Genomic DNA, 26732 nt, shown 5'->3' on the forward strand with positions numbered 1-26732 from the left:
TTGAAGTTCAATTTTTATTTCAAGATACAATTTCCTACATGCTGTACGTCTTCTGCCATGGAATAAAAGGAACTGATCCAAATGTGGCATTGTTTAAATAACTCTAGTCAAAGCCTGAAAGGCTTAAGTTTCGGGTTTGATATCCATGCAAGGACAGTCTACATGTGTATATGGAAAGAAATAGCGTACGAAAAAGAAAAGGGGAAAACAGGAAACTCCGACAGGAAGGCCATATAACCCGTAATCAACTGGTTCCTCATTAAGAGTAAATAATTTTAATAAAACTCTAAGTATCAGCCAGCGCTAAGTTGTTTTTTGTAGGAACTTTTCTAGGCAGCGATAATAAGCAGCTTTATATTGCAGAAACTCCTTGTCACCAGATATAGTCATGCTCTTCAACCGCGATGTGACGTAAGCCATCCCAGTCTTATGGGCAGGATCCGCAAAAGCGGACTGACCTCCAGCGCCATCATGTCCAAACACTATATTCCCCTGTAACAGACATAATAAATTCCTTAGAACTTTTCTATTTTTTCTATCGGTCTTTAAAAAATAAACTTAAACCCACCGTCCACCAACGTCGGAGGTCCCGAACCCACTCGTGCCCCCGGGACCCTGTTTCCATGAACTGAATTTGTGTTATAAACAGAAACATAAACTACTCTGAAATAGCATTTTAAGAGGTCACAAAATCTTTACCGTAGTCTTAAATTTGCATTACCCTAACCTTGTTTAAATTTTCTACCCGTAATTTGAATTAAATCAGCGCAGCTTATGCAAAATTTTTGCAATAGTTACGTACTTCTGTTTAAAATATTTAAAACAAAACCACCCATTTCATAATGTAAGCTTGTATAATGCTAAATTAATATATTAAAGTGCAAAATAATCGAAGCGTATTTGCCTGTCGCCGTCTTGGACTAGGGTAAGGCTCTTTACAGGATAAAGTTTTTGGAGCAGGTCTCATTTGCAAGTACATGTAACTATAAGCCCTATATTGATCAAACTTGCATCAATGATAATCTAAGGATGCACATTACGGGACTTGCTTCGGATGCTGGATCTGACCTACATTTTCTGGATGAGTGACCAGGTTAAAGTTTTTGGAGCAGGTCTCATTTCCAAGTAACTATTACATGTAGAAGCCCTAACTTGACCAAACTTGCATCAATGATAATCTAAGGATGCACACTACGGGACTTGCTTCGGATGCTGGATTTTCCAGATGAGTGACCAGGTAAAAGTTTTTGGAGCAGCTCCATTACCAGGAAACTATAAGGGGTATCTGAACCAAACTTGCATGGATGATGCATCACAGGATGAACACTCTCAAACTTGCTTCAGATACTGCATTTGACTTGGATTTCTGGATGAGTAACTAGTTTAAAGTTTTTAGTTAAGTCCATTCCCAAGTAACTGCAAGCCCTATCATACCAAACTTGCATAAACGTTACATCTAGGGATGTGAACTACTAGATAATTAGTTTGGGACTTTGCCTTACTGAAAGACAACATTCGTTGAGGTGAGCTCTGTAATATCTGATTACCTAAGTTTTATGTTAACTTATGAAAGCCCATTATTGACTGGTGCTTCTCACCAAGGAAAGATGAAAATATCAAATGAAGTTGTAAGCGGCTTTGTTGATTTAGATAAGGCGAAAAACTTTTCAAATACATACAGATTATTTAAAGTATCATTAATGAAATGCGAAAATATTAACGAACAGAAATCATGCTCAAAATCCAATTTAAACAATACATGTACAAATTATGAGCAGAGCAAACACGGACCTCTGAAAAGTGAAAACAGAGGTGGGATAAGGTGCCAAGGAGGAGTGAGCATACCCTGTCGACTGGTCAATACTGCCTTTGTCTGCTCTTTGTCATTATCAGGTAAATGGAAAAAAAAATGGTCTAACAATTCGTATGAAAGACATCATCTGAAACCTTGACTGGCAGATGTACAATGAAACATACTAGAAGCATCCTCCATGCATCTCTGACTAATATAGGGCATAGAAATACTTGAAAAGAAATCTGCTCCAAAAACTTTAACCTAGGACGCCGACACTGGTGCCGAGGGTAATAACCCCCCCCCCCCCCACTTCGTTGAGGTGAGCTAAAAAGTAAACAGAGAGTCGTCATCGTAATATAGGATGGGCTGAGGAGGATAGAATTAATTTTTTATTGCACCGTAGTATTAATAAAGTAAAATATATATAAGCACCCATAATTTTTTCCACTGCAGTTACCCCGTGTATGGGGTTTAAGTAATACTATGATTGCGATATTTAAATCTGATTAATTAATTTACTAGTACCTTATCGTCTTTACCAATCCCTACTCCATAACCAAACTCTATATTTATGACACCGTCCATGCTTTTTCCACTGGTTAGAGGCTGTTTCAGCAGTTCTATGACCTTTTCTGAAAGTAAGATCCCTTCCTTTGTTTTTCCTCCATTGGCGACGATTCCAAACAATTTGGCCAAATTTCTTGCATTGCTATATCCGTTCATGGAGGACTGGGGAATTTTACTGTATTCAGGTGTGTTAAAAGAAAGGTCCTAAAAATGAAACAGATAATTTATGCCACTTATAAGCCGTTTAAAATTTCCAATTATTGAATGTATAAAATTAATCGTAATAATTGGATTGGAGAACACAATAATAGCATAGTTATAAGACGTACAAAAAAGCAAAACATGCGTATAATACAGAAACAATTCTTATTCAAACTTATTCAATTTAATCCAACTAATGTTTGTGTACGAGTTATACCATCTTCGATTTTTTAATTCAAAAAAAAAAAAAAACTACATTAATTTTTAATTCATTCAACTGTACCGATGGGAGTTGATCTGTTCCAGAACTCGCCATTTTCGTCAAAAGGGGATTTGTCGAAAGAGCCAAAGTCGCTATTAAACTGATTGGCTCTAGATCCATATACGTAATAACATTCCAGAGAGTGACGTACAGAGGATTTGGTTCGTGTCTCGTGGCCCGGTAAAACAGATGGTTTGGTAGACCATTGTACAGCTCGATTCCTGGAATACGTGTACATAATGTACAACATACTAGATCATGAAACTGAATCACTGATTAAAATCACCTATGGACCATGAAAACAATACTAGTCTTTCATTTATGAAATATTTAATGACATTCCTTTTAAGAATGAAGAAACTGATTATTCAATATTTTCAGTGAATTATAATTTTTGATGGATTAGTAGATTGTACCAAATTTATCGCCTATCTCCTCTTGAAAAATTTTGTCCACCCTTCTGTGCTTAGGATCCGCCTTGGTAAGAAGCGAATCTACATACAACCCGAATGTAATGCCGTGGTATCCATAGCCAGTGCCTGATAAAACAGTTCCACATTTTTTAATTACAATTATATTCATATAAATTTTGTGCAACAATTAGTTTGATTACAAATCATACATTTATTACTTGACCCATGTGCATGTAAGGAAATATACTTGAATATAGATATTTATTTAACTTTTTTTTGAGGTCCAAGTTCAATTTTCCATACTTTTCACATCCAAAATTTTATAATATTTTACCACTTTCTATGTGTCAATCTGACCGAAATCTCGCACACGTGCTCTTGAAAATGCTTCCGAGTGGATAGTGTCATTGTTTTCATTTACGAAAGCCTATTAGGATCAAACTACGGTAAAAAAAAATTAAAAGGCGTTGTAACGCCTTTTCAAAAGGCGTTATAACGCGAAAAAAGGCGTTATTACGCCTTTTGAAAAGGCGTTATAATGCGGAAAAAGGCGTAAAAACGCAAATAAAGGCGTAATTACGCCTTTCCAAAAGGCGTTATAACGCGAAAAAAGGCGTTATTACGCCTTTCCAAAAGGCGTTATTACGCCTTTCTAAAAGGCGTTATTACGCCTATCCAAAAGGCGTTATTACGCCTTTCCAAAAGGCGTTATTACGCCTTTTTAAAAGGCATTAATACGCCTTTCAAAAGGGCGTTATTATGCCTTTTGAAGGGCCATTATTATGTATTTGACAGGCCCGTGCTTTTAAAGTGGGGGGAGGGGGTCCCATAAATTTGACAAGCAAACATAAAAAACAAGACACCCCCCCCCCCCCCGAAAAAAAATAAACTGCCTCAACTTGAGGGGAAACTTTTTCTAATTTTTCGGTAAAACTTTTTTTAAATGCAATGACTTGCCCGAGTTTAACCATACTGCAACAAAATGTTAATTAAGGGACCAAGCAATCAATTAATAATTTTTTTATATTTAAACTATAGCAAGACTATTCTCCCAAAAAGTGGGGGGGGGGGACCCCCACTCACATTCGTACTACCGGCCTGTTTGAAAAGGAGTTGTATCCAAAAATGGAAAGGCGTTTTTTTAAAATATTAAATATATGAAAGATTGAACCAAAGCCATCTTTATTTATGCAATATTTAGATTATAGTTTTAATATTATAAATTATATTATAAATTTTTGGAAAGGCGTAATAACGCCTTTTGGAAAGGCGTAATAACGCCTTTTGGAAAGGCGTAATAACGCCTTTTGGAAAGGCGTTATAACGCCTTTTAGAAAGGCGTAATAACGCCTTTTTCGCGTTATAACGCCTTTTGGAAAGGCGTAATTACGCCTTTATTTGCGTTATTACGAATTTTTCCGCGCTATAACGACTTTTCAAAAGGCGTTATTACGCCTTTTTTCGCGTTATAACGCCTTTTGAAAAGGCGTTATAACGCCTTTTAATTTTTTTTTTTACCGTAGTTTGATCCTAATAGGCTTTCGTATTCATTAGAAACGGAAGTGGTTAAAAATTATTATTGAAATGAGCAAGATTGAAGATAGTATATTATCGAGCGTGAATATAGGCATGCTTGAAGTCAGATGGGATGTTCATCTTCATTTAAACCATTCAAAGCATAGTCAGTATTAGTTGAGTGTAAAGACACGATGATATAAATGAAAAAAAAAGAACTTTTTTAATGCCGAATTTATTTTAAAAAGACGACCAAAACTTGCCTGGTGGCCATATTGGCCGTTGTTTTTCCAGAAATTCCCAAACCTTTTCTGGTTTCTCAACAATCCACTCCATTGGTATTGTGCCATTGGTAACAGAGAGACCTCCCTATCTCAAATGAAAGAAACAGTACAAATACATGTAGGTATATAATTATTATTCAAAATATACTGTTAAGTTAATGTGACTTATGGAATTTCTATACCTGGAGAGAACATTTATCTTCACTTGATCCCCAGCTACAGTTTTAGATAATCAATTTTGTTATAACCATGTTTCCCCAAAATATCTGACGATTATTGTTTCAGAGGGGGGGGGGGTGGGGGTGGGGATGGGATGAAAAGGGGCTTTATTAGTACTGTACCTGATGGCTAATTAGCAGTGCTACCGTGATGTTGTCTTTTCCGTTCTGTCCAAACTCCGGCCAGTAGTGGGCAACTGGCTTATTGTAATCCAACCATCCTCTATAATATATACATGTATATTGATATGATATGAATGATTGAATAGTGATTTTTACACCTCTAGACGTAAGTATTAGGTTTATTATCGTTTCGTACCTGTAGTCAAAAGCTTTATTCATTTGTTTGATTCAAAACATCTTACTGCCTTACAACAATTTATGCACTGAAATACATGTAAGTCAAGTAAACATTTTAACAAAAAAAAAAAAAAACACACACACATGTGAAAATTCTTTAACCTGTATCCTCTGTTTCCCATTTCCTCCTATACACCTCGAAACTTTAAAATCTTGCGTTACCAATGGATTTCTTGAATAAAGTTGGCTACTATTGAGGTATTTATTTTTTTGTTTAAGCAATTGGTATTTATGATTTTTAATTTTAACTTTACAAAGGATTTCTCAGAAATATAATTTCTGGATCTTAAAATTTCATGCATATATTTATCTTTTTGTCTCAAAAGTTTGTATATACCAATATATAACCTTACTTTTTTAAAAATGCTTACAAACAGTGGCATCAGCAAATTGGGACTCTTACAGCAACCCCATCAGTGGTTGTTTGATTTCCTTTAAAAACTTGAATATAGTTAACTATACTTTACTATATATAGTTAACTATAGGTAACTTTATTAAGTACTTTGACACTTTCATTTACTATGAAACTTTAATCTATATATATATTTTTTTTTGTTGGGAGTTTCAGGGCCTTAATATCGCTTTGATTAACCACCAATGATTTAAATTAAACATAATAATATTTTAAGAAATAAGCAATATTTCCTTTTAATATTGAAAAATTGCATGTAAGACTTAGAGAAAATAAAATAAAGCAATCTGAAAATCATAATAATAAATTTAGATTTACTATAGTTAAAAAAACTTTTCACTGTTAGTAAAAACTTTGATTGTAGTAAAACTTTCATTCTATAGTAAACTATGGTTAACTATAGTATACTATAGTTAAGTATAGAATTTTTTGTTAGGGTTAATTGAAGCTAGTCATCTACTTGTCTACATTCAGAACAACAAGCAGTTTGGTGGTTCCTATTTAGTTGTACTGTTTTATGTAAATTTTGAATTAAACGGGTGGCAGTAAAAACAAAAAAAATACAACATGACAATTTACTGCCATCAGGTACGTAAATTCAAAATTTACAACCTGACAGTACGAACTCCGTTGGTTGTAAACCTTACCTGTCTACAAACAATGCCACTAATAGAGCGGTGACGCCTTTACTTGAGGAGAAGATGATAGACAATGTGTCCTTTGTCCATGGTCTCCTTGTGGCCACATCAGCATGTCCTCCCCAAATGTCCACCAAGGGTTCTCCCTTATAATAAGCCGCGAAGGACGATCCCACTTCTACACCACTTCTCAGTTTGGCTCTGGAATATCCAATGCATATCCAATAACCAATGCATAAAAAGAAGAAAAAAATACTGAAACAAGAGTCCTATGGGTCACAACCCTCATCGGAATCAAGATGGATTTGCTTTTCTGCATCTGTAGAATATTTTTTCCCATTATATATTATATTCCTATGTAAAACTTTTATTTCCTATTATTACCCCACGCTACTTCTAGGGACCATATTTTGAACGATCTTGAATCTACACTACCTGACAATGCTCCCGTATTAACATGTAGGAAAAAAATCTCTAAAATCCTTCTCAAGAAAAACAAAGCCCTGATTAGTCATGTTAATATGGATCCTCGTGAAGTGTACATTTTTTCCTATGCAAAACTATGATCACCTATTGTGGCCACACTCCAACCCTGGGGGGTCATGATTTGAACAAACTTGAATGTACATTACCTGAGGATGCTGCCATATTAATATGACTATTCAGGGCTTTGTTGTTTTTGAGAAGATTTTTTTTTAAAAAAACCCTTTATATTCCTAAGACTTTGATCACCTATTGTGGCCCAACCCTACCTCCAGAGCTAATGATCTGAATAATCTTCTAGCTGTGTTATGAAGCTTTCAAATAAGTTTAATCTTTTCTGGACCAATGATTCTTGAGAAGAAGATTTTTGAAAGATAACATTTAATTTTCAATAATTTTTATCTCCTTTAAAAGAGGTCGTGGTCATTCATTTAAACAAACTTGAATCCCCTTTACCCAAGAATGCTGTTTGGCAAGTTTGGTTGAAATAGGCCAGTGGTTCTTGCGGAAAAGTAGAAAATCTGAAACATTCACGATGACGCCGACGACAACGACAGGCAACTGTCAAAGATCAAATTGTATAGCCTTTGGCTCAGGTGAGTTAAAAATTGTAAGAATCCTACATTATCATGAGAGGCCTGCAAATGTTCAAGTTAACGAAATACTAGCATACAGGCGGTGTGAAAGAAAATGTACCATGTCAGGGATTTATCAGTACCTTCTCAGGGGCCGAAATTCGGCCCCATTCCCAATTGAAAATGAGTTCAGTTTTTTCCCAATTTGGCAGTATTTTTTCCCAATTGGTGAACAATGCTTTTATATTTAATTATCCTGGAAAAACACAAGGAAAATTGTCAGATCGTCTGTAATTTTCTTCTATTTAAGTCATTTAGCAAAGCTACAGTCATAACACGTTTAAAAACACTGTAAAAACATCGCCAACTTTTAATCCGAATTTCCTCCGTTTTTCTGAAAATGGTGATATTGTGTATTTATATAGATTTATTAAGTTATGTCTACATACTCAATTGATCTACAAGTGAATGGTAAGGACTGTAGGCATTATTTCAAATAGAAAAATATATTTTCAATGCATTTATACATATTAAAAGAGGACTTTGAGAAAATATGTACTTGCAGGATGTTTATATTTTCCAGAAACAGATTCTGTAATGACCTGAATTGGAATCTCATACACACATGTACTACCCTAAGTTGTATAAACACTTTATACTCATTGAAGTCAATTTTACTTTTATTAGTCTGTTATTCATAATTGATCATGTATGAAGTTGGATCATATACATGTATAATTGTCTGTTTCATTGCCCAAATTAGAGTTCATGCTGAAATATTAAATGAATTACACCTGAATACATGATTTAAGCAACATTTTTAATTTTTCCCAATTTCATCAAAAAGCCGATAATTTTTTCCCAATTCCCCAAAAATGGCGTTTCCCAAAATAGGCTGATAAATCCCTGCATGACTAGACTGAAGCTAGCAGCCAATAACAGCAGCCATTAAGCCCGTAGAAGCTAGCAGCCAATAAGGAAATTCATCAAAGGACTGAGAGTACTCTGACGCAATACTGTTTAATGGCTCATTTTCGACAATTGATAATTAATAATTAGATAATTAATGCAACACTTAATTATTTAATAATTCAAACAGTTGGAGGCAGTTAAGCTCACCTGCATAAGGAAAATTATGCGGTTTCAAAACAAACAAACAAACAAAACAAAAAAAGAGAGAGAGAAAATGTCACCATCTTTGACCGCTTAAGAATAAACCAACATTGGAAATAGGTTAAGTACTTCCGGGAGAATCCCTTTTAAGCTCTTTTACGGGTCTCAGGAACATGATGGTGCCAAAAGGCTAACCTGAAATTTGCTTACTCCTAATATTTACATTGATAAGGGCTTGAAGGTAATTTAATCTATTTTAAGTTATTATCCTTGAAATGTGCTTCGAACAATTACTGGCACAAAGTAAAGGGTCCACAGGGCTATTATATACGGACATGAAAATTAGGCTGAAGTGGTACCACCAAGTGGTGCCAAGGGTGGGTTACATATTTCAAGCAGCTATCATACCTCTTATCTTATAAGTGTGGTGTGCTTTAAATCATTACTGTGGCAAGATAGATTTCTAGGACTATCATTTCCCGCAATCGGTATGAGGCTGTAGTGGCACCACCAAGTGGTGCCAACGGTGGGGAACATATTTCAAGCTTTCATTTTTCAACCATCATTGACCACTAGAACAAACTAACACTAAACTGGAAAAAAGTTAAGGGCCTTAGGGAGTATCCCTTGTCAACTTTTTGACAGGTTTCAATGACTAGAAAAAGCCAGTTAGGTAACCTGAACTTTGTTGTTTTTCACTTTGTCTATTGATTTATGGATTAAAAGTCAGAGTTATTCCCCTTATCTTTGAAGTGTGCTTCAAATCATTACTGGGGCAAGGTAGAGGGCCCATAGGACTATCATTTCCCGCTATCAGAATGGGGCTGTAGTGGTACCACCAAGTGGTGCCATGGGTGGGGGACGTATTTCAAGCATTCATTTTGAAAGCATCTTTGGCTACTAGAACAAAGTAACACTAGTGAAAGGTTAAGGACCTTAGGGAGAACCACTTGCCAGGTTTTTGAAGGGTCCCTGGGAAGAAAAAGGGTCAGTAAGCTAACCTGAACTTTGTTGTTTTTCACATTGTGTTTTAATACTAGTATACAGGTTAAAGGTCAGCTATTATACCCCTTATCTTTGAAGTGTGCTTCAAATCATTACTGGGGCAAGGTAGAGGGCCCATAGGACTATCATTTCCCACTATCCGAATGGGGCTATAGTGGTACCACCAAGTGGTGCCATGGGTGGGGGACGTATTTCAAGCTTTCATTTTGAAAGCATCTTTGGCTACTAGAACAAAGTAACACTAGTGAAAGGTTAAGGACCTTAGAGAGAACCACTTGCCTGTTTTTGAAGGGTCCCTGGGAAAGGAAAGGGCCAGTAAGCTAACCTTAAATTTCTTTTTTTTCACTTTATGTTTTAATATACGGATAAAGGTCAGCTATTATACCCCTTATCTTTGAAGTGTGCTTCAAATCATTACTTGGGCAAGGTAGAGGGCCCATAGGACTATCATTTCCCGCTATCCGAATGGGGCTGTAGTGGTACCACCAAGTGGTGCCATGGGTGGGGGACATATTTCAAGCATTCATTTTGAAAGCATCTTTGGCTACTAGAACAAAGTAATACTAGTGAAAGGTTAAGGACCTTAGAGAGAACCACTTGCCTGTTTTTGAAGGGTCCCTGGGAAAGGAAGGGGCCAGTAAGCTAACCTGAACTTTGTTGTTTTTCACTTTGTGTTTTAATATACAGGTTAAAGGTCAGCTATTATACCCCTTATCTTTGAAGTGTGCTTCAAATCATTACTGGGGCAAGGTAGAGGGCCCATAGGACTATCATTTCCCACTATCCGAATGGGGCTGTAGTGGTACCACCAAGTGGTGCCATGGGTGGGGGACGTATTTCAAGCATTCATTTTGATAGCATCTTTGGCTACTAGAACAAAGTAACACTAGTGAAAGGTTAAGGACCTTAGGGAGAACCGCTTGCCAGGTTTTTGAAGGGTCCCTGGGAAGAAAAAGGGTCAGTAAGCTAACCTGAACTTTGTTATTTTTCACTTTGTGTTTTAATATACAGGTTAAAGGTCAGCTATTATACCCCTTATCTTTGAAGTGTGCTTCAAATCATTACTGGGGCAAGGTAGAGGGCCTCTAGGACTATCATTTCCCGCTATCAGAATGGGGCTGTAGTGGTACCACCAAGTGGTGCCATGGATGGGGGACGTATTTCAAGCATTCATTTTGAAAGCATATTTGGCTACCAGAACAAAGTAACACTAGTGAAAGGTTAAGGACCTAAGAGAGAACCACTTGCCTGGTTTTTGAAGGGTCCCTGAGAAAGGAAGGGGCCAGTTAGCTAACCTGAACTTTGTTGTTTTTCACTTTATATTTTAATATACGGTTAAAGATCAGCTATTATACCCCTTATCTTTGAAGTGTGCTTCAAATCATTACTGGGGCAAGGTAGAGGGCCCATAGGACTATCATTTCCCGCTATCAGAATGGGGCTGTAGTGGTACCACCAAGTGGTGCCATGGGTGGGGGACGTATTTCAAGCATTCATTTTGAAAGCATCTTTGGCTACCAGAACAAAGTAACACTAGTGAAAGGTTAAGGACCTTAGGGAGAACCACTTGCCTGTTTTTGAAGGGTTCCTGGGAAAGGAAGGGGCCATTTAGTTAACCAGAACTTTGTTGTTTTTCACTTCATGTTTTAATATACGGATAAAGGTCAGCTATTATACCCCTTATATTTGAAGTGTGCTTCAAATCATTACTTGGGCAAACTGTGCGAATGGGGCTGTAGTGGTACCACCAAGTGGTGCCATGGGTGGGGGACGTATTTCAAGCATTTATTTTGAAAGCATCTTTGGCTACTAGAACAAAGTAACACTAGTGAAAGGATAAGGACCTTAGAGAGAACCATTTGCCTGTTTTTGAAGGTTCCCTGGGAAAGGAAGGGGCCAGTTAGCTAACCTGAACTTTGTTGTTTTTCACTTTGTGTTTTAATATACAGGTTAAAGGTCAGCTATTATACCCCTTATCTTTGAAGTGTGCTTCAATTCATTACTGGGGCAAGGTAGAGGGCCCCTAGGACTATCATTTCCCGCTATCAAAATGGGGCTGTAGTGGTACCACCAAGTGGTGCCATGGGTGGGGGCGTATTTAAGCATTCATTTTGAAAGCATCTTTGGCTACTAGAACTAAGTAACACTAGTGAAAGGTTAAGGACCAAAGGAAGAACAACTCGTCAGGTTTTTGAAGGGTCCCTGGGAAGAAAAACGGCCAGTAAGCTAACCTGAACTTTGTTGTTTTTACACTTCAAAGGTAAGGGAGATAGTAATGCAATGTGAAAAAAAGTTTGGTTTAGTCTACTGGTCCCTTCCAGGGCCAGAGAGCTGGAGATCCCTCAAAAAGTTGACAAGATATACTAAATAAGAATACCTACCCATAGCAGTGCTATTTTAAATGTTATCCAAAGATGACAAAGAAAAAAAATGCTAACAATTTGGTCCCAAACCTTAACGTTAACACTACTTAATGGTACCCCTTCAACCCAAATGTGACAGTGGGAAACGAAAGCCCTATTTTGCCTCAGTCATGGTTGAATGCACTATTGAAAGGCAAGGTTGATAATAGCTGATATTTAACTCTTTCAAACAATAGAGTGTCCTTGGGTAGAGTTTATGCAGTGACCTTGAATCAATTTTCTAGATGAAAGATCAACGTCAGAAAATAGCTTTGCATAAGAAAAATTTGTTCAGAGTATGTCTTCTCTCCCCTTGGCCTTACCTGGCTCAAACTTTACTCATAGAGTACCCATGGACGGAGGGTGTTCAATGCCATTTTTTTCAAACAAAGGTCAAGGTAAAGAAAACCTCATTGTGTACAATCCTTTTCAGAGCATATTTTCTCCCCGCTTGGCTCCTTTGAGCTCATACTTTATACATAGAGTCCTCTTGGTTAGAGGGTTTGCGGTGACATTGAATCAATTTTCTAGATGAAAGGTGAAGGTCAGAAAATCTCTTTGCATCAACATATACTTGTCTTGAGCAAACGTTCTTTCTAATTTTAATAGATGAAAGGTCAAAGTAAACTCTTTTTGTACAATCCTTGTCCAGGGTTTATTTTTTCTCCCGTTTGTCCTACCTGGATCAAACATTTATTTTCTAGGATGGTGATCAAGTTTATAGAAAACCTCTGCAAATAAATTTCTTGACCATTTTTTCTTCCATCCAGGTCACAAAGAAAACTACAACTGAGTTCAAGGCTTAAATCCATTACAAAATACATGACTGTTTTCATATCTTGAGTATGCAAAAATGAACTAAATTATGTTCGAAAATTACTCACATAGACCCTCACCAGACTTGTGCAGACGGGTAAACAGGGTATAATTACCATATGGGCCTGTACAAAATTGGACTAGGCAGCAATTAATCATCATTATTCTAATCAAAATAACAAGAAACACACTAGAGGTGTGATAAAATATATAGAGAAACAAAGAATTAATTTCTATGTAAAACGTTATATTTTGTATGTTGTTAAACCATTTCCTTGCGTCGAACCAAATCTCATGGCACTTTGAAAAAGTTTGCTAACATATACATATCCTATGAATGCAAAATTTTGGGAACAGCTTTATATTGAGTATTTTGTTAAGCAAGTGTTGCACCCCCCCCCCCCCCCACCACCACCACCACAACCACCAGCCTTTATTTTTAGTTCATTTGATCTGACGGATCAAATAAGCTTTCAATTCTGATTAAAATCTCTGTTGTTGTTGTTGTCTTTGGCGTAAAATTTTTACAATATTATCTTCTCAAGAACTGCTGGACCAGTTAAAACAAAATCGCCCAAAAGTTTCCTTGGGTAAAGGGGATTTAAGTTTGTTCAAATAAGGGTAAAGCTCATTTTAAGGAGATATAAAATGACTGAAAATTTCAAAAGTCTTATTCTCAAGAACCACTGAGTCAGAAGAGTTTAATTTATTTGAAAGCTTCATAACATAGTGTAGATTTAATTTGTCCACACATGACCCCTGGGGATAGAATGGGGCCATAAGAGGCAATTAAAGTTTTACATTGGAACGTATAAGAAATAAAAACTTTTCAAGACCCACTTGGCAAGAGCAATGGAAACTTATTGTGATAGCTTCATTACATAGAGTGGAATCAAAATTGTTCTTACAAAGCACTACTCCTCCTACCGTTTTATCTAATTTGAATGAGACTGTACAAGTAGATTATACTAAGATACATAATTCTGTTTATCTTCTTTAAAGAGATTTAGTTGAACAGTGTTGTCATGGTTAGTAAGGTAGATACAGTCAAACCTCATTATCTCAAACTATATGGGACCACTATTAAAGTTTGAGATATCCGATGAATCGAGATAACCTTGAATTTATACATGTTCTAGGTGGATTCATGAATCCCTATTTGACCCCCAGGGTGAAAATGAAAATTCCGAAACATTATTGCACATCTACAGTACAACACCAACCATCTTCCATAAGATGATTAGGCTACTGTGTACAGGAGGCCCAGGGGCCACATCGCTCACCCGAGCACTGTGGCTAGGAAAAAAGCAAAAATCAGTATAGTATTGAAAAGCTTGAATGCATAAGTGGTCCCAACCTACCCCTAAAAGGGAGTGGGGGTATGATTTGAACAAAATAAGATCTACACTAACTCAGGATGCTTACATAATTTTTTGACTGTGACTTTTTTCTCTACAAGTTTGAACTTTTATTGTGGCCCCACCCTACCCCTGGAGGTTATGATTTGAACAAACTTGAATCTTCACCACCTGAGGATGCTTCCATATAAATATGACCAATCATAGCTTTGCTGTTCTTGAGAAGAAGACTTTTGAAGATTTTTCCTATATACACCTATGTAAAACTTTCATCGTCCATTGTGGCCCCATCCTACCCCTGGGGGTCATGATTTGGACAAACTTGAATCTACACCACCTGAGGATGCTTCCATATAAATATGACCAATCATAGCTTTGCTGTTCTTGAGAAGAAGATTTTTGAAGATTTTTCCTATATATTCCTATCTAAAACTTTGATTGTCCATTGTGGCCTCACCCTACCCCCGGGGGTCATGATTTGGACAAACTTGAATCTACACTATCTGACAATAATTCCACATGAGTTTCATCTTTCCTGGCCCATTGGTTCTTGAGAAGAAGATTTTTCAATAATGCCATTACTTTTTTGCTATTTTGTAATTATCTCTCTAATTATCCCTTCATTTGAACAAACTTGAATCCCCTTCACCCAAGGATACTTTGTGCCAAGTTTGATTGAAATTGGCCAAGTACTTCTGGAGAAGATGAAAATGTTAAAAGTTTACGACAACGCCAACGACAACGACGACAGACAACGGACAAATTTCGATCAGAAGAGCTTAAAATGTAAGAGGGGTTCTGGGAACCAGGGGCTTTTTGCATAAAAACGTCATTTTTCGACCCCATATGACCCTAAGGGTGAAAATGAAAATTCCAAAACCTTATTGCACAGCTACGGGACACATCAACCATCTTCCATAAGATGATGAGGCTACTGTGTAAAATGTAAGAGGAGTTCTAGGAACCAGGAATTTTTTGCATTTTTGACCTCCATTTGACCCCAGGGTCACTAGTGACATTAATGCTCATACAGGACACCACCAACCATGTTCCAAAAGATGATTAGGATACTATTTTAAATGTAAGAGGAGTTCTGGGAACGGTATCCTATCTCAAAAGTCCAATGAAACGATACAAATTTGAAGCAGAGCAAACTCGGACCGGAAAAATTAGAGGAGGGATCAGATGCCATGGAGGAGTAAGCATCCCCTGCCGACCGGTCACATCCGTCGTGTGCTCCTTGTCATGATCGGGAAACAAAACCCAGATAAATCCGTAGAAAGTTCAGTGTATATATAATGGCATAAAAAATTAGTATGAGAAACGTCAGTCAGCATTTGACTCAATAATAGGTTCTATGTGCTGACAAGGTCATTATATCGACCGAAAAACTTGCGAAAAGATGACTTCAAATGACACTGTTGATACCCTTGTTTCGTCAACTTGTTTGTTAATAGCTTGCCTCGTTTTAGAAATTGTTCATACGTAGAGCATGCTCATGCGTATCGGATCAACTGAGAGACATAAACAACATATGCAGGTGATAAGGGTAAAATTGAAAATTTCAAAGCCTTATTGCAAACCTACAGGACACCGCCTATCATATTCCAAAAGACTGATTGGTTACTGCTTAAAATATAAGAGGAGTTTGAGGAAGAAGAAAATGTGACAGACGGACGGAATAGGGTAACAACATTACAAGAAAACTTTACAGGGCCTGGATATCAAATATCTGAAACATAATCCTGCATTGTGTTCATGTTCTTCTTCACCCTATAACTATAGTCCTGCTGGACACGTTATTACTGGTAACGTAAATATAGTTAATAATGAGGACCTTAGATCATTAATTTTAAAAGGTCCTAAATATAGGGAACCCCGATCCTTCAACTGGCGTCGAAATTTCTTAAATATCATGGATTCTGTAGAGGATTACGCCAGGCGATGGGCCAGATATGAAAAAGAAGACCTTGACACTTTATCAGAATGGATTAAATGTATCAGATGTATGTTAAAATCGCGCATTAAAAGATTGAGAACCATGTGAGAACCATCTATCCTTCTGTATTCAATAATCCAGAAGTGAAAAAAGAAATAGATTATATGATCAGTACGTACTGGTCCCTGGTGACAACTCAGGTAACAACATTGTCTTTGTTTGTAAGGCTCATTATATTAAATGTATTTTAGAGGAACTTGGATTTAATTCTACAAGTGGTAATCCAACTTATACTCATAGTTCCTTTTCTAAAGAAGAAATTCTTCAAAATCATATATGTCAGTTTTGAATATCTTTAATATTGCAAACAACCATAATGAATTTGAATTACCATATCTATATTGGATTCCGAAACTTCATAAAAATCCTTACAAACAAAGATACATAACGGGTTCCAGTAAATGTTCTACCAAGCCTCTTTCTTTACTCCTCACAAAGATATTAACAGTAGTGAAGGAGAAACTTCAGGAGTACTGTGCAACAATATATTAGAGAAGTGATGTAAATCAGATGTGGATACTTAAAAATTCTAAAGAACTTTATGAAAATTTGAAATCACAAGAATTTACCAAAATCATCAGCTTAAAAACTTAAGACTTTTGAACTTTATACACAATCATTCCCCACGATAAATTAAGCTGTATGCTTTCGAATATAAGTCAATGATTGAGACAATGTATTTTGTCAAAGAGAATCAATATTCTCTATGTTGCGAGCTTACAACTATTAGCTCGTCTTATTTTGTTTAACAAGATGAAATTCCCATGGGTACCAATTGCGCCCCGTTATAAGCAGACCTTTTTTATATTCATATGAAGCAGAATTTGTCCAAAATCGTATACATGAAAAGAAGAGAACACTTATGGAGGGTAATCGTGTTAAAAATCCAGACTTGTAAGTTTGTAAATCCAAACTTGTAAGTTTGTAAATCCAAACTTTTAATTGTATCAGTTTCATAGTCTATATATGTAAGTAGGTAATTCCGACATCCTAGCATGTAGTTCCGAACATACAACTGTGTTGACTTTGAGTTTATACTATGAATGTGTGTATTTTTGATGTTGTAAACTTTGTTTTCCGGAATTTATATTTCCGCGCCCTGAATAAAACACAAAGACAATTGACAAGTCTACAGATGTAAAGTCTACATGATTGTCGATTGTCGTACAATTTATCATTGAGTCAAATACTGACTGACGTTTTTCATACTTATTGTTAGGCCATTATTTACACACTGAATTGTCGACGGATTTTTCCGTTATTTCCCGATCATGACAAGGAGCACACGGCGGGTGTGACCGGTCGGCAGGGGATGCTCATTCCTCCATGGCACCTGATCCCACCTCTGATGTTTTGGAGGTCCTCGTTTGCTCTGCCTCTATTTTGTAATGTTTAATGGACTTTTGAGTTTGAATACTTTTCGTTATCTCCATATATTTCATTTAGAAATTTCGGGTATAAAAAATGAATTTTATTTAGTATTCGATTTTTTCCTAGTGTACAGTCTCATAAATCCAATATGGAAGTGCAAATTATAGAGATTTTAAATGTCACAAGATTTGATCAAATTCGCTGTGCAAATGCTTCAATATTTTGTGTGACTACCAAGCGCTGATACAACAGCATGACAATGCCTCAGAGAACTCCGAATAAGAGTTCTAATTATTTGCAATGGGATCTTGCTCAGTTCTTCACAGAGAGCATTTTCCAATTCCTGTACATTTGTTGGAGGCACATCATGATCAGTCGTACACATCGCTGAAGGACATCCCAAGTTTGTTCTACTGGGTTTAAGTGTGGCAAACATGAAGGTCATTGCATTTGTTCAATTGTTTCATTAGAAATATATTGTTCAACAACTCGAGCCGTGTTTGGTATTGCGTTATTATCCATGAGATCAAAATCTTGACCAATACTAGTAGCAGCTGTATAAGGACAAACAATGTTGTGAAAAATCTCATCCTGTATATAAAACCAGTTAACGGACCATTCCGAATGAAATACTGTTCCTAATCTATCGGAACATAACCCACTCCAAACCATGACAGAAAGCGGTTATGCTTAGCAACACAATAGTTATGGTACTGTGAATTCTTTTGGCGCCGCACACAGAGACGACCATCATGGAAGCCCACACAAAACTTGGATTCATCTGTGAACAGAATCGGGTCTCGTTATTGCCAATGTTCATGGTTATTGCTAACTCAAGACAAGCATTGCGAGGTATTACAGTCAAACATGGACGGATATGCTGTCTTGTAAACATGCAAATTTGCTGCAGGTATCCTATTTCTTAACGTCTGAGTGGGTTTTTGCAACCCATGAACATTCTTATACTTCCTATTCAAGATTTCGGCAGACATGAACCGATGCGTTTTGGCAAGAGCAAATTTCACACTGCTGACGGGCTGTCGTACTTTTTGGCCTGTTACTAAAGTCTTTGTTGCAACCCCTCCCCTCCCCCCCTCCTGTGTTCTGGGACCTTTCCCTTTACCTCCTTGATACGCATTGACTGACGTTTAACTGTCGAACCAGTTGTCGTTGAGCATACCCAAGTGCAACAACCCTTTGGCACAACCGTTGTGTACATCCATATGTCGCCTGTGCGGTATGTTGACATTTATTAAGGTCAACAATTGTCAAATTTCAAAGTCTAAAGAAATTTTTAGCTCACCTGAACTGAATGTTCAAGTGAACTTTTCGGATCACCAGTTGTCCGTCGTCCGTCCGTCTGTAAACTTTTCACATTTCCAACTTCTTCTCAAGAACCACTGGGCCAGTTTTAGCCAAACTTGGTACAAAGCATCCTTTGGTGAGGGGGAGTTTAAATTGTAAATATGAAGGACCAAGTCCCCTTCAAAGGGGAGATAATCAAGTAAAGACAAAACTTGGGTGGGGTGATTAAAGAATCTTCTTCTCAAGAACCACTGGGCCAGAAAAGCTGAAAGTTATGTGGAAGCATTCTGGGGTAGTGTAAATTCTAAATTGTTCAAATCATGACCCCCGGGGGTAGGGCTGGGCCACAATAGGGAATCCAAGTTTTACGTTGAAATATGTAGTAAAAAATCTTTAAAAATCTTCTCAAAAACCACTGGGCCAGAAAAGCTGAAACTTATGTGGAAGCATCCTGGGGTAGTGTAGATTCTAATTGTTCAAATCATGACCCCTGGGGGTAGGGCGGGGCCACAATAAGTACTACAGGGGTGGGGGATCAGGTAAAAAACAGCAAGGCCAAAGTTACTGAGGTGAGCGTTGTGGCCCATGGGCCTCTTATTGAAAATTATAGTGTTACACAAAACCCTTGACCTTTGACAGCTGTTTCTCATTTTGGGAGGGGGATATTGTAAATGTAAACTCGGTTATCGAACTTGTGCTAATAAAAAGCAGAATGTACGACAGCCACATAAATATTATTCTTAAAACAAAACTTTTGTATAAAAAAAAAAATAAGACTTAATTCCATGACCCTTTGCTTTTTTGTTGAGTATAAATTATTTTTTTTTATTTTTATTGATCAACTACAGTATTTACAGTTATTAATTATCATAACTGAATAAACAATAGAAACTAACTTCTCTCTGTTTACTCATAAGATCAATGGTACCCTGCTCAGAACCAGAACACTTGATCCATAGGACCAGTTTCAGAATTTTGGAAGGGTCACCCTTCCTTGTTTCTTTTCTTAACCATGCACTTAGTTTGTCAGCTTAATACACAGGAACAGAGAAGAAGATTTTCAAAGAATTGAAGCAATTTCACTATACATGTATGACCAATATAGCCCCACCCTAACAAAATGACCATGACCAAGAGGCCTTAATTCAAAATTTTGGAAGAGGCACACTTGCTTATCATTTCTGTGTATTTAGTTTGTCTCCTAAATATACAGCTGAGAGAAGAAGACTTTAAAGAATATTACTTTACCTATATGATCAACATGTACAAAGCCCAACTCTTACATCAATACTCCAAATCTAAGGACCATGAATTTCACAGTTTGCTTTTGGGGTATCATTGCTTATTGGAATTCATAAAATAAGCAAGCATGTAACGAATAAGTTGATTATACAAGGATATAATGAATCTCGTTTATACACAATATTTTGCAAATTCTATGGTTGAAACAATGGCTATGATTGCAACTACAATCTCTCGTTAAGTCCATTACTTTTATACTGAATTGTCTACTGAATTCTCCAGTTTCCCAATAATGACAAAGAGCAAACAACGGATTTGAACGGACGACAGGGGATGCTTACTCATTTAAGGTACCTGGTCCCTCCTCTGTTTTCAGAGGTCCTTGTGGCTCTACTAACAATTTTGTATTGTTTGCTTTGACTGTTCGTAATTCTCATAACTTATAAATGCTAAAAGTCTGACTGCTTGATGTCTAGGAGTAAATAAGACTTTTAAAAGTTACATTAAATTTGATAGTTTGAACCCCACCCCTCAGGTTCCAACAAATTTGATGTCGATATCGACAATATAACATCGATATTGTAATGCTATCGATCCTGATCATTTCTATGGAATTGGAAATACTGGATAAATCTTAAACTTAGTTTTATTTCGACACCGTTGATATCGACAATATCATCGATATCGATACAGATCTGTACAGTTTATTTCCAAATTGAGGAAGAAACATATTTATAGAACGTCGCAAGTATGATGTCGATGTGCATTCATTATTTGGCATAAGTATCTAAATAAATAAGGATGACAAATAAAGGGCAAGGGGTTGTTTTTTCAGGAGGTTGGGGTTAAGGTAAGGTTTTGGGTAAGGGTGAACGTTGGTAAAAATATTATGGTTTGCGGAATCATAAATCAATATCGGTACGATTTCGACATTAGGGCAAACTTAATAATCAGAAAGAACGTACTCATAACTGTACCATAAAGAAATGCATCCACAAAAATGATGTCGAAAATGATTTGATATCCATACGATATCGTCGATATCGACAATATCGATAGCAAGTACAATCTTCCTAAATTTAAAGTATTTAAACATACATACACAATGGCAAGGACAGCAGTTTGAAATGCTTGAGCAAACATGAATCGACATCGAAATGATATCGACGATATCGAAACTACAGGAGGAACTTCAGAAAATGATAGCATTCAGGTAACATAACATTGAGGGAGGTAACCAATATCCATTGAATAATCATGACTGAATATCAATGCGATATCGTGGATACGTACAGTAAGAAAAGCTTTGTAAATATTGAATATTGTAACATACGAACAAGAAAAAAGAAATATTGTAGCAAACTATGAAAAAATAATCTGTCGATATCGTAACTACATCTTGTCTTGGACATAACTGGGCTCCAAAGAGCCAGGAACATGAAATTCACAACTTTCCTCTCCTTTTATCACACATGCTATATACCAAAATTGATTAAAATATATATAAAGGTCACATAGAAAAAGCTGAATATGTTTAAATATAACATACGACGGACGACAAATGACAACAAACGAAACATACAGCAATAAGTCACCTGAGTAAATGAACAACCTCATCTCCAAATGTAATGTTAAAATGTGACATGGTTCGGATGAGATAATTGCCTCAAAGACTCTCTTAAAACATAACAAGGCGCACTTCCTATGATCCCTTTCCTTTGCCTAGTGTTGTTACATTATTCAAAGATGGCGGAGAAAAAAAAAACGCTTGAAACAACCCACTTGGTGGAACCCCTACAGTTCCAACTTATAAGCGAAAATGATAAGCCCCCCCCCCCCCATTCTGCCACAAAAGTACTTTCATGCACACTTCAAAGATAAGGGGGTAATAGACGAATCTTAAATTTTCTTGAAAAATGAACAAGAAAAAAAAATAAGGTTTCTCTCAGAATATTGGCAATGTCCAGTCATAAAGACCCTCCAAACACTGAAAAGGAATACTTCCTATGATCCCTTATCCTTCCCTTGTGTTGGTTTGTTATGGTGTTCAAATGTTGCGAAAAATAAATACTTCAGAAAGGGATTTCAACCAAAGCACAACTAGGTGGTTCCCATAAAGTCTTAATCTGAGATCGGCAAATGATAGCCCGATACGCCACCTACCATGCCATACTAACGGTATGATGCATATCCACTTCCAAAAAAAGGCACATAATAACAGATCTGTATCCGTGTTTCAATATTCAATGTAAATAAACGACAAAGTTGAACTGGCCCCCATCAGGACCGAGAGAACCCGATAAAATTTTTCAATGATCCTCAACCAGTATTAGTTTCTTCCATGGACCTAAAATGATTTAAAATGAAAGTTTCAAATACGCCCCCACCCATGGCACCACTTAGTGGTACCACTACAGCCCCATTCGGATAGCGGGAAATGATAGTCCTAGGGGCCCTCTACCTTGCCCCAGTAATGATTTGAAGCACACTTCAAAGATAAGGGATATAATAGCTGACATTTAAACTGTATATTAAAAACACAAAGTGAAAAACAACAAAGTTCAGGTTAGCTAACTGGCCACTTCCTTTCTCAGGGACCCTTCAAAAACCAGGCAAGTGGTTCTCTCTTAGGTCCTTAACCTTTCACCAGTGTTACTTTGTTCTAGTAGCCAAAGATGCTTTCAAAATGAATGCTTGAAATACGTCCCCCACCCATGGCACCACTTGGTGGTACCACTACAGCCCCATTCGGATAGGGGGAAATGATAGTCCTAGGGGCCCTCTATCTTGCCCCAGTAATGATTTGAAGCACACTTCAAAGATAAGGGGTATAATAACTTACATTTAAACTGTATATTAAAAACACAAAGTGAAAAACAACAAAGTTCAGGTTAGCTAACTGGCCCCTTCCTTTCTCAGGGACCCTTCAAAAACCAGGCAAGTGGTTCTCTCTTAGGTCCTTAACCTTTCACTAGTGTTACTTTGTTCTAGTAACCAAAGATGCTTTGAAAATGAATGCTTGAAATACGTCCCCCACCCACGACACCACTTGGTGGTACCACTACAGCCCCATTCGGATAGCGGGAAATGATAGTCCTAGGGGCCCTCTACCTTGCCCCAGTAATGATTTGAAGCACACTTCAAAGATAAGGGATATAATAGCTGACATTTAAACTGTATATTAAAAACACAAAGTGAAAAACAACAAAGTTCAGGTTAGCTAACTGGCCCCTTCCTTTCTCATGGACCCTTCAAAAACCAGGCAAGTGGTTCTCTCTTAGGTCCTTAACCTTTCACTAGTGTTACTTTGTTCTAGTAGTCAAAGATGCTTTGAAAATGAATGCTTGAAATACGTCCCCCACCCATGGCACCACTTGGTGGTACCACTACAGCCCCATTCGGATAGCGGGAAATGATAGTCCTAGGGGCCCTCTACCTTGCCCCAGTAATGATTTGAAGCACACTTCAAAGATAAGGGATATAATAGCTGACATTTAAACTGTATATTAAAAACACAAAGTGAAAAACAACAAATTTCAGGTTAGCTAACTGGCCCCTTCCTTTCTCATGGACCCTTCAAAAACCAGGCAAGTGGTTCTCTCTTAGGTCCTTAACCTTTCACTAGTGTTACTTTGTTCTAGTAGTCAAAGATGCTTTGAAAATGAATGCTTTAAATACGTCCCCCACCCATGGCACCACTTGGTGGTACCACTACAGCCCCATTTTGATAGCGGGAAATGATAGTCCTAGGGGCCCTCTATCTTGCCCCAGTAATGATTTGAAGCACACTTCAAAGATAAGGGATATAATAGCTTACATTTAAACTGTATATTAAAAACACAAAGTGAAAAACAACAAAGTTCAGGTTAGCTTACTGACCCTTTTTCTTCCCAGGGACTCTTCAAAAACCAGGCAAGTGGTTCTCCCTAAGGTCCTTATCCTTTCACTAGTGTTACTTTGTTCTAGTAGCCAAAGATGCTTTCAAAATGAATGCTTGAAATATGTCCCCCACCCATGGCACCACTTGGTGGTACCACTACAGCCCCATTCTGATAGTGGGAAATGATAGTCCTAGGGGCCCTCTACCTTGCCCCAGTAATGATTTGAAGCACACTTCAAAGATAAGGGGTATAACATCTGACTTTTAATCCATATATCAATAGACAAAGTGAAATACAACAAAGTTCAGGTTACCTAACTGGCCTTTTCTAGTCATTGAAACCTGTCAAAAAGTTGACAAGGGATACTACCTAATTATGGCCCTTAACTTTTTTCCAGTTTAGTGTTAGTTTCTTCTAGTGGTCCACTATAGTTGAAAAATGAAAGCTTGAAATATGTTCCCCACCGTTGGCACTACTTGGTGGTGCCACTACAGCCTCATACCGATTGCGGGAAATGATAGTCCTAGAAATCTTCTATCTTGCCAGAGTATTGATTTAAAACACACTTATAAGATAAGAGGTATAATAGCTGCTTGAAATATGTAACCCGCCCTTGGCTCCACATGGTGGTACCACTTCAGCCTAATTTTCATGGCCGTATATAATAGCACTGTGGATCGTTTACCTTGTGCCAGTAATTGTTCGAAGCACACTTCAAGGATCATAACTTAAAATAGATTAAATTACCTTCAAACCCTTATCAATGTAAATATTAGGAGTAAGCAAATTTCAGGTTAGCCTTTTGGCACCATCATATTCCTGAGACCCGTAAAAGAGCTTAAAAGGGATTCTCCCGGAAGTACTTAATCTATTTCCAATGTTGGTTTGTTCTTAAGCGGTCAAAGATGGTGACATTTTCTTTTCTTTCTTGTTTGTTTGTTTTGAAACCGCATAATTTTCCTTATGCAGGTGAGCTAAACTGCCTCCAAGTGTTTGAATTATTAAATAATTAAGTGTTGCATTAATTATCTAATTATTAATTATCAATTGTCGAAAATGAGGCATTAAACAGTATTGCGTCAGAGTACTCTCAGTCCTGTGATGAAATTCCTTATTGGCTGCTAGCTTCTATACGGGCTTAATGGCTGCTGTTATTGGCTGCTAGCTTCAGTCTAGTCCCTGCATGTATGTAAATGCATGTATATGATTCAGAACATCACTGAAAGTCAAGTCTCGTGAATCATAAATGATCGATTAAAAATTTTGTAAATAAAGCCATTGTTAAAAGTGGAAAAGACATTATTTACAGAGGGGGAAATTTTGTCTAGCATGTATATGATATATTTCGCTTTTTACTGACTTTAAAATAATTAAGAATTGAACAATCAATATTTTGTTTAAACAATCTAAATATATACATGTATTCACCCTGTTTTCTTTTTAGTCATGTTTTCTTTTTTCTTCTCTAATGTTCAATACTTTCATAACTGTAATCACCAGCCAAGATAATCAAATTAATCCCATTTTTTTTAGATTTCTTAGCGCGTCATCGGAATATTGATTAGTAAGCACCATCGTTCAAGTGTATGTCAGGGTCAATGTTCCTATTATTCAACTACGAATAGCTTGTACTATAAATTATTTTAGTGTTTATATTTTAAGTGTTTCATATCCCTGTTAAAAGTACCTGCAAAACCGTAATGTTCACGGGACACTGAACATAAAATATGATGTTTTAATCTTAAATCTTTTAATAGACATGTTATTTCATGTAAACAGCGGAAGCCCCAAGTAAACCAGCGACAAGGCTGTGACAGGAGCAAGGTGCCATGTTTTACTTTGGTGCATTAAAAATGAAGAATTTGAACTGAAAATGGAATACCCTCCTCTCTTGTAGGAACAAAAAAACCTGGATCCACCCCAGCTTTAAATATAGAGTGTAGGATTAATTTGCGAACACTTTACTTACTTGTATAGATCTGCAACTTCTTGAAAGTCCGGATGAAATGTGCCACCGAAATTGAGCGGTAGTGGTTTTTGGATGAACGTCTTATACACATAAGCCAGAACGGCCACCACGAGGGCCAGCACGCTTATTTTCTTCAGCCCTGTCATGTTGTTTACTTAATAAAAGAGTTGTCTTTCGTTAGGTTTGGTACATTATGTAGGTCGTACAAGTTGTTTATTTACTGTCAACCAGTGTCAGTGCGTAGAAAAGTAAATGTTTGATATCGTGTAATGTACCTGTAATGTAGGACACTCAAATTCAAATATGTTATCGTGAAGTTTCTGTGCTGTTTGTTAAAATCACAATAAAGTTGCCGTTTATAAGGACGTGCAAAGGCGGATCCAGCGCTGGGCGTGCCCCCCCCCCCCCCCCGTTTGAATTTCTCTTTGAAATTTTGTTTGTATTATCCTAAAATCAAGGGAAAAACACCTCTTATTTGTTAGAATTCGTCAGTTTCCAGTTTCCGGACCCCCACCAGGGCTTTGCCCTGGACCCGCTGGGGGATTCA

General features: G+C 37.1%; 1 protein-coding gene across 1 annotated transcript; it reads right to left on the bottom strand.

Moving 5' to 3' along the window:
* LOC133190165 (beta-lactamase domain-containing protein 2-like) lies at positions 1-26331 on the bottom strand. The gene is made up of 8 exons (XM_061325649.1): positions 26186-26331; positions 6676-6867; positions 5379-5478; positions 5017-5122; positions 3242-3364; positions 2847-3046; positions 2321-2566; positions 1-492 (listed from the first exon to the last, which is right to left on the bottom strand). Exons 1-8 carry the CDS (start codon positions 26329-26331, stop codon positions 304-306), a joined length of 1302 nt encoding a protein of 433 aa, XP_061181633.1. The 3' UTR covers positions 1-303.
* Between the last annotated feature and the right edge of the window lie 401 nt (positions 26332-26732).

The sequence above is a fragment of the Saccostrea echinata genome, unplaced genomic scaffold (genome assembly GCF_033153115.1).
Source record: "Saccostrea echinata isolate AGI-Se365-2 ecotype Australia unplaced genomic scaffold, CSIRO_AGI_Sech_v1 ptg000001l, whole genome shotgun sequence".
In the NCBI taxonomy this organism is placed as follows: Eukaryota; Metazoa; Mollusca; class Bivalvia; order Ostreida; family Ostreidae; genus Saccostrea; species Saccostrea echinata.

Coding starts and splice junctions, on each gene's coding strand:
- LOC133190165 (XM_061325649.1), bottom strand. CDS start 26,331: ATGACAGGGCTGAAGAAAATAAGCGTGCTGGCCCTCGTGGTGGCCGTT. Junction 5,479..6,675: donor GTGGCATTGTTTGTAGACAG/GTAAGGTTTACA, acceptor TATATATTATAG/AGGATGGTTGGATTACAATA. Junction 3,365..5,016: donor ACGGCCAATATGGCCACCAG/GCAAGTTTTGGT, acceptor CTGTTTTATCAG/GCACTGGCTATGGATACCAC.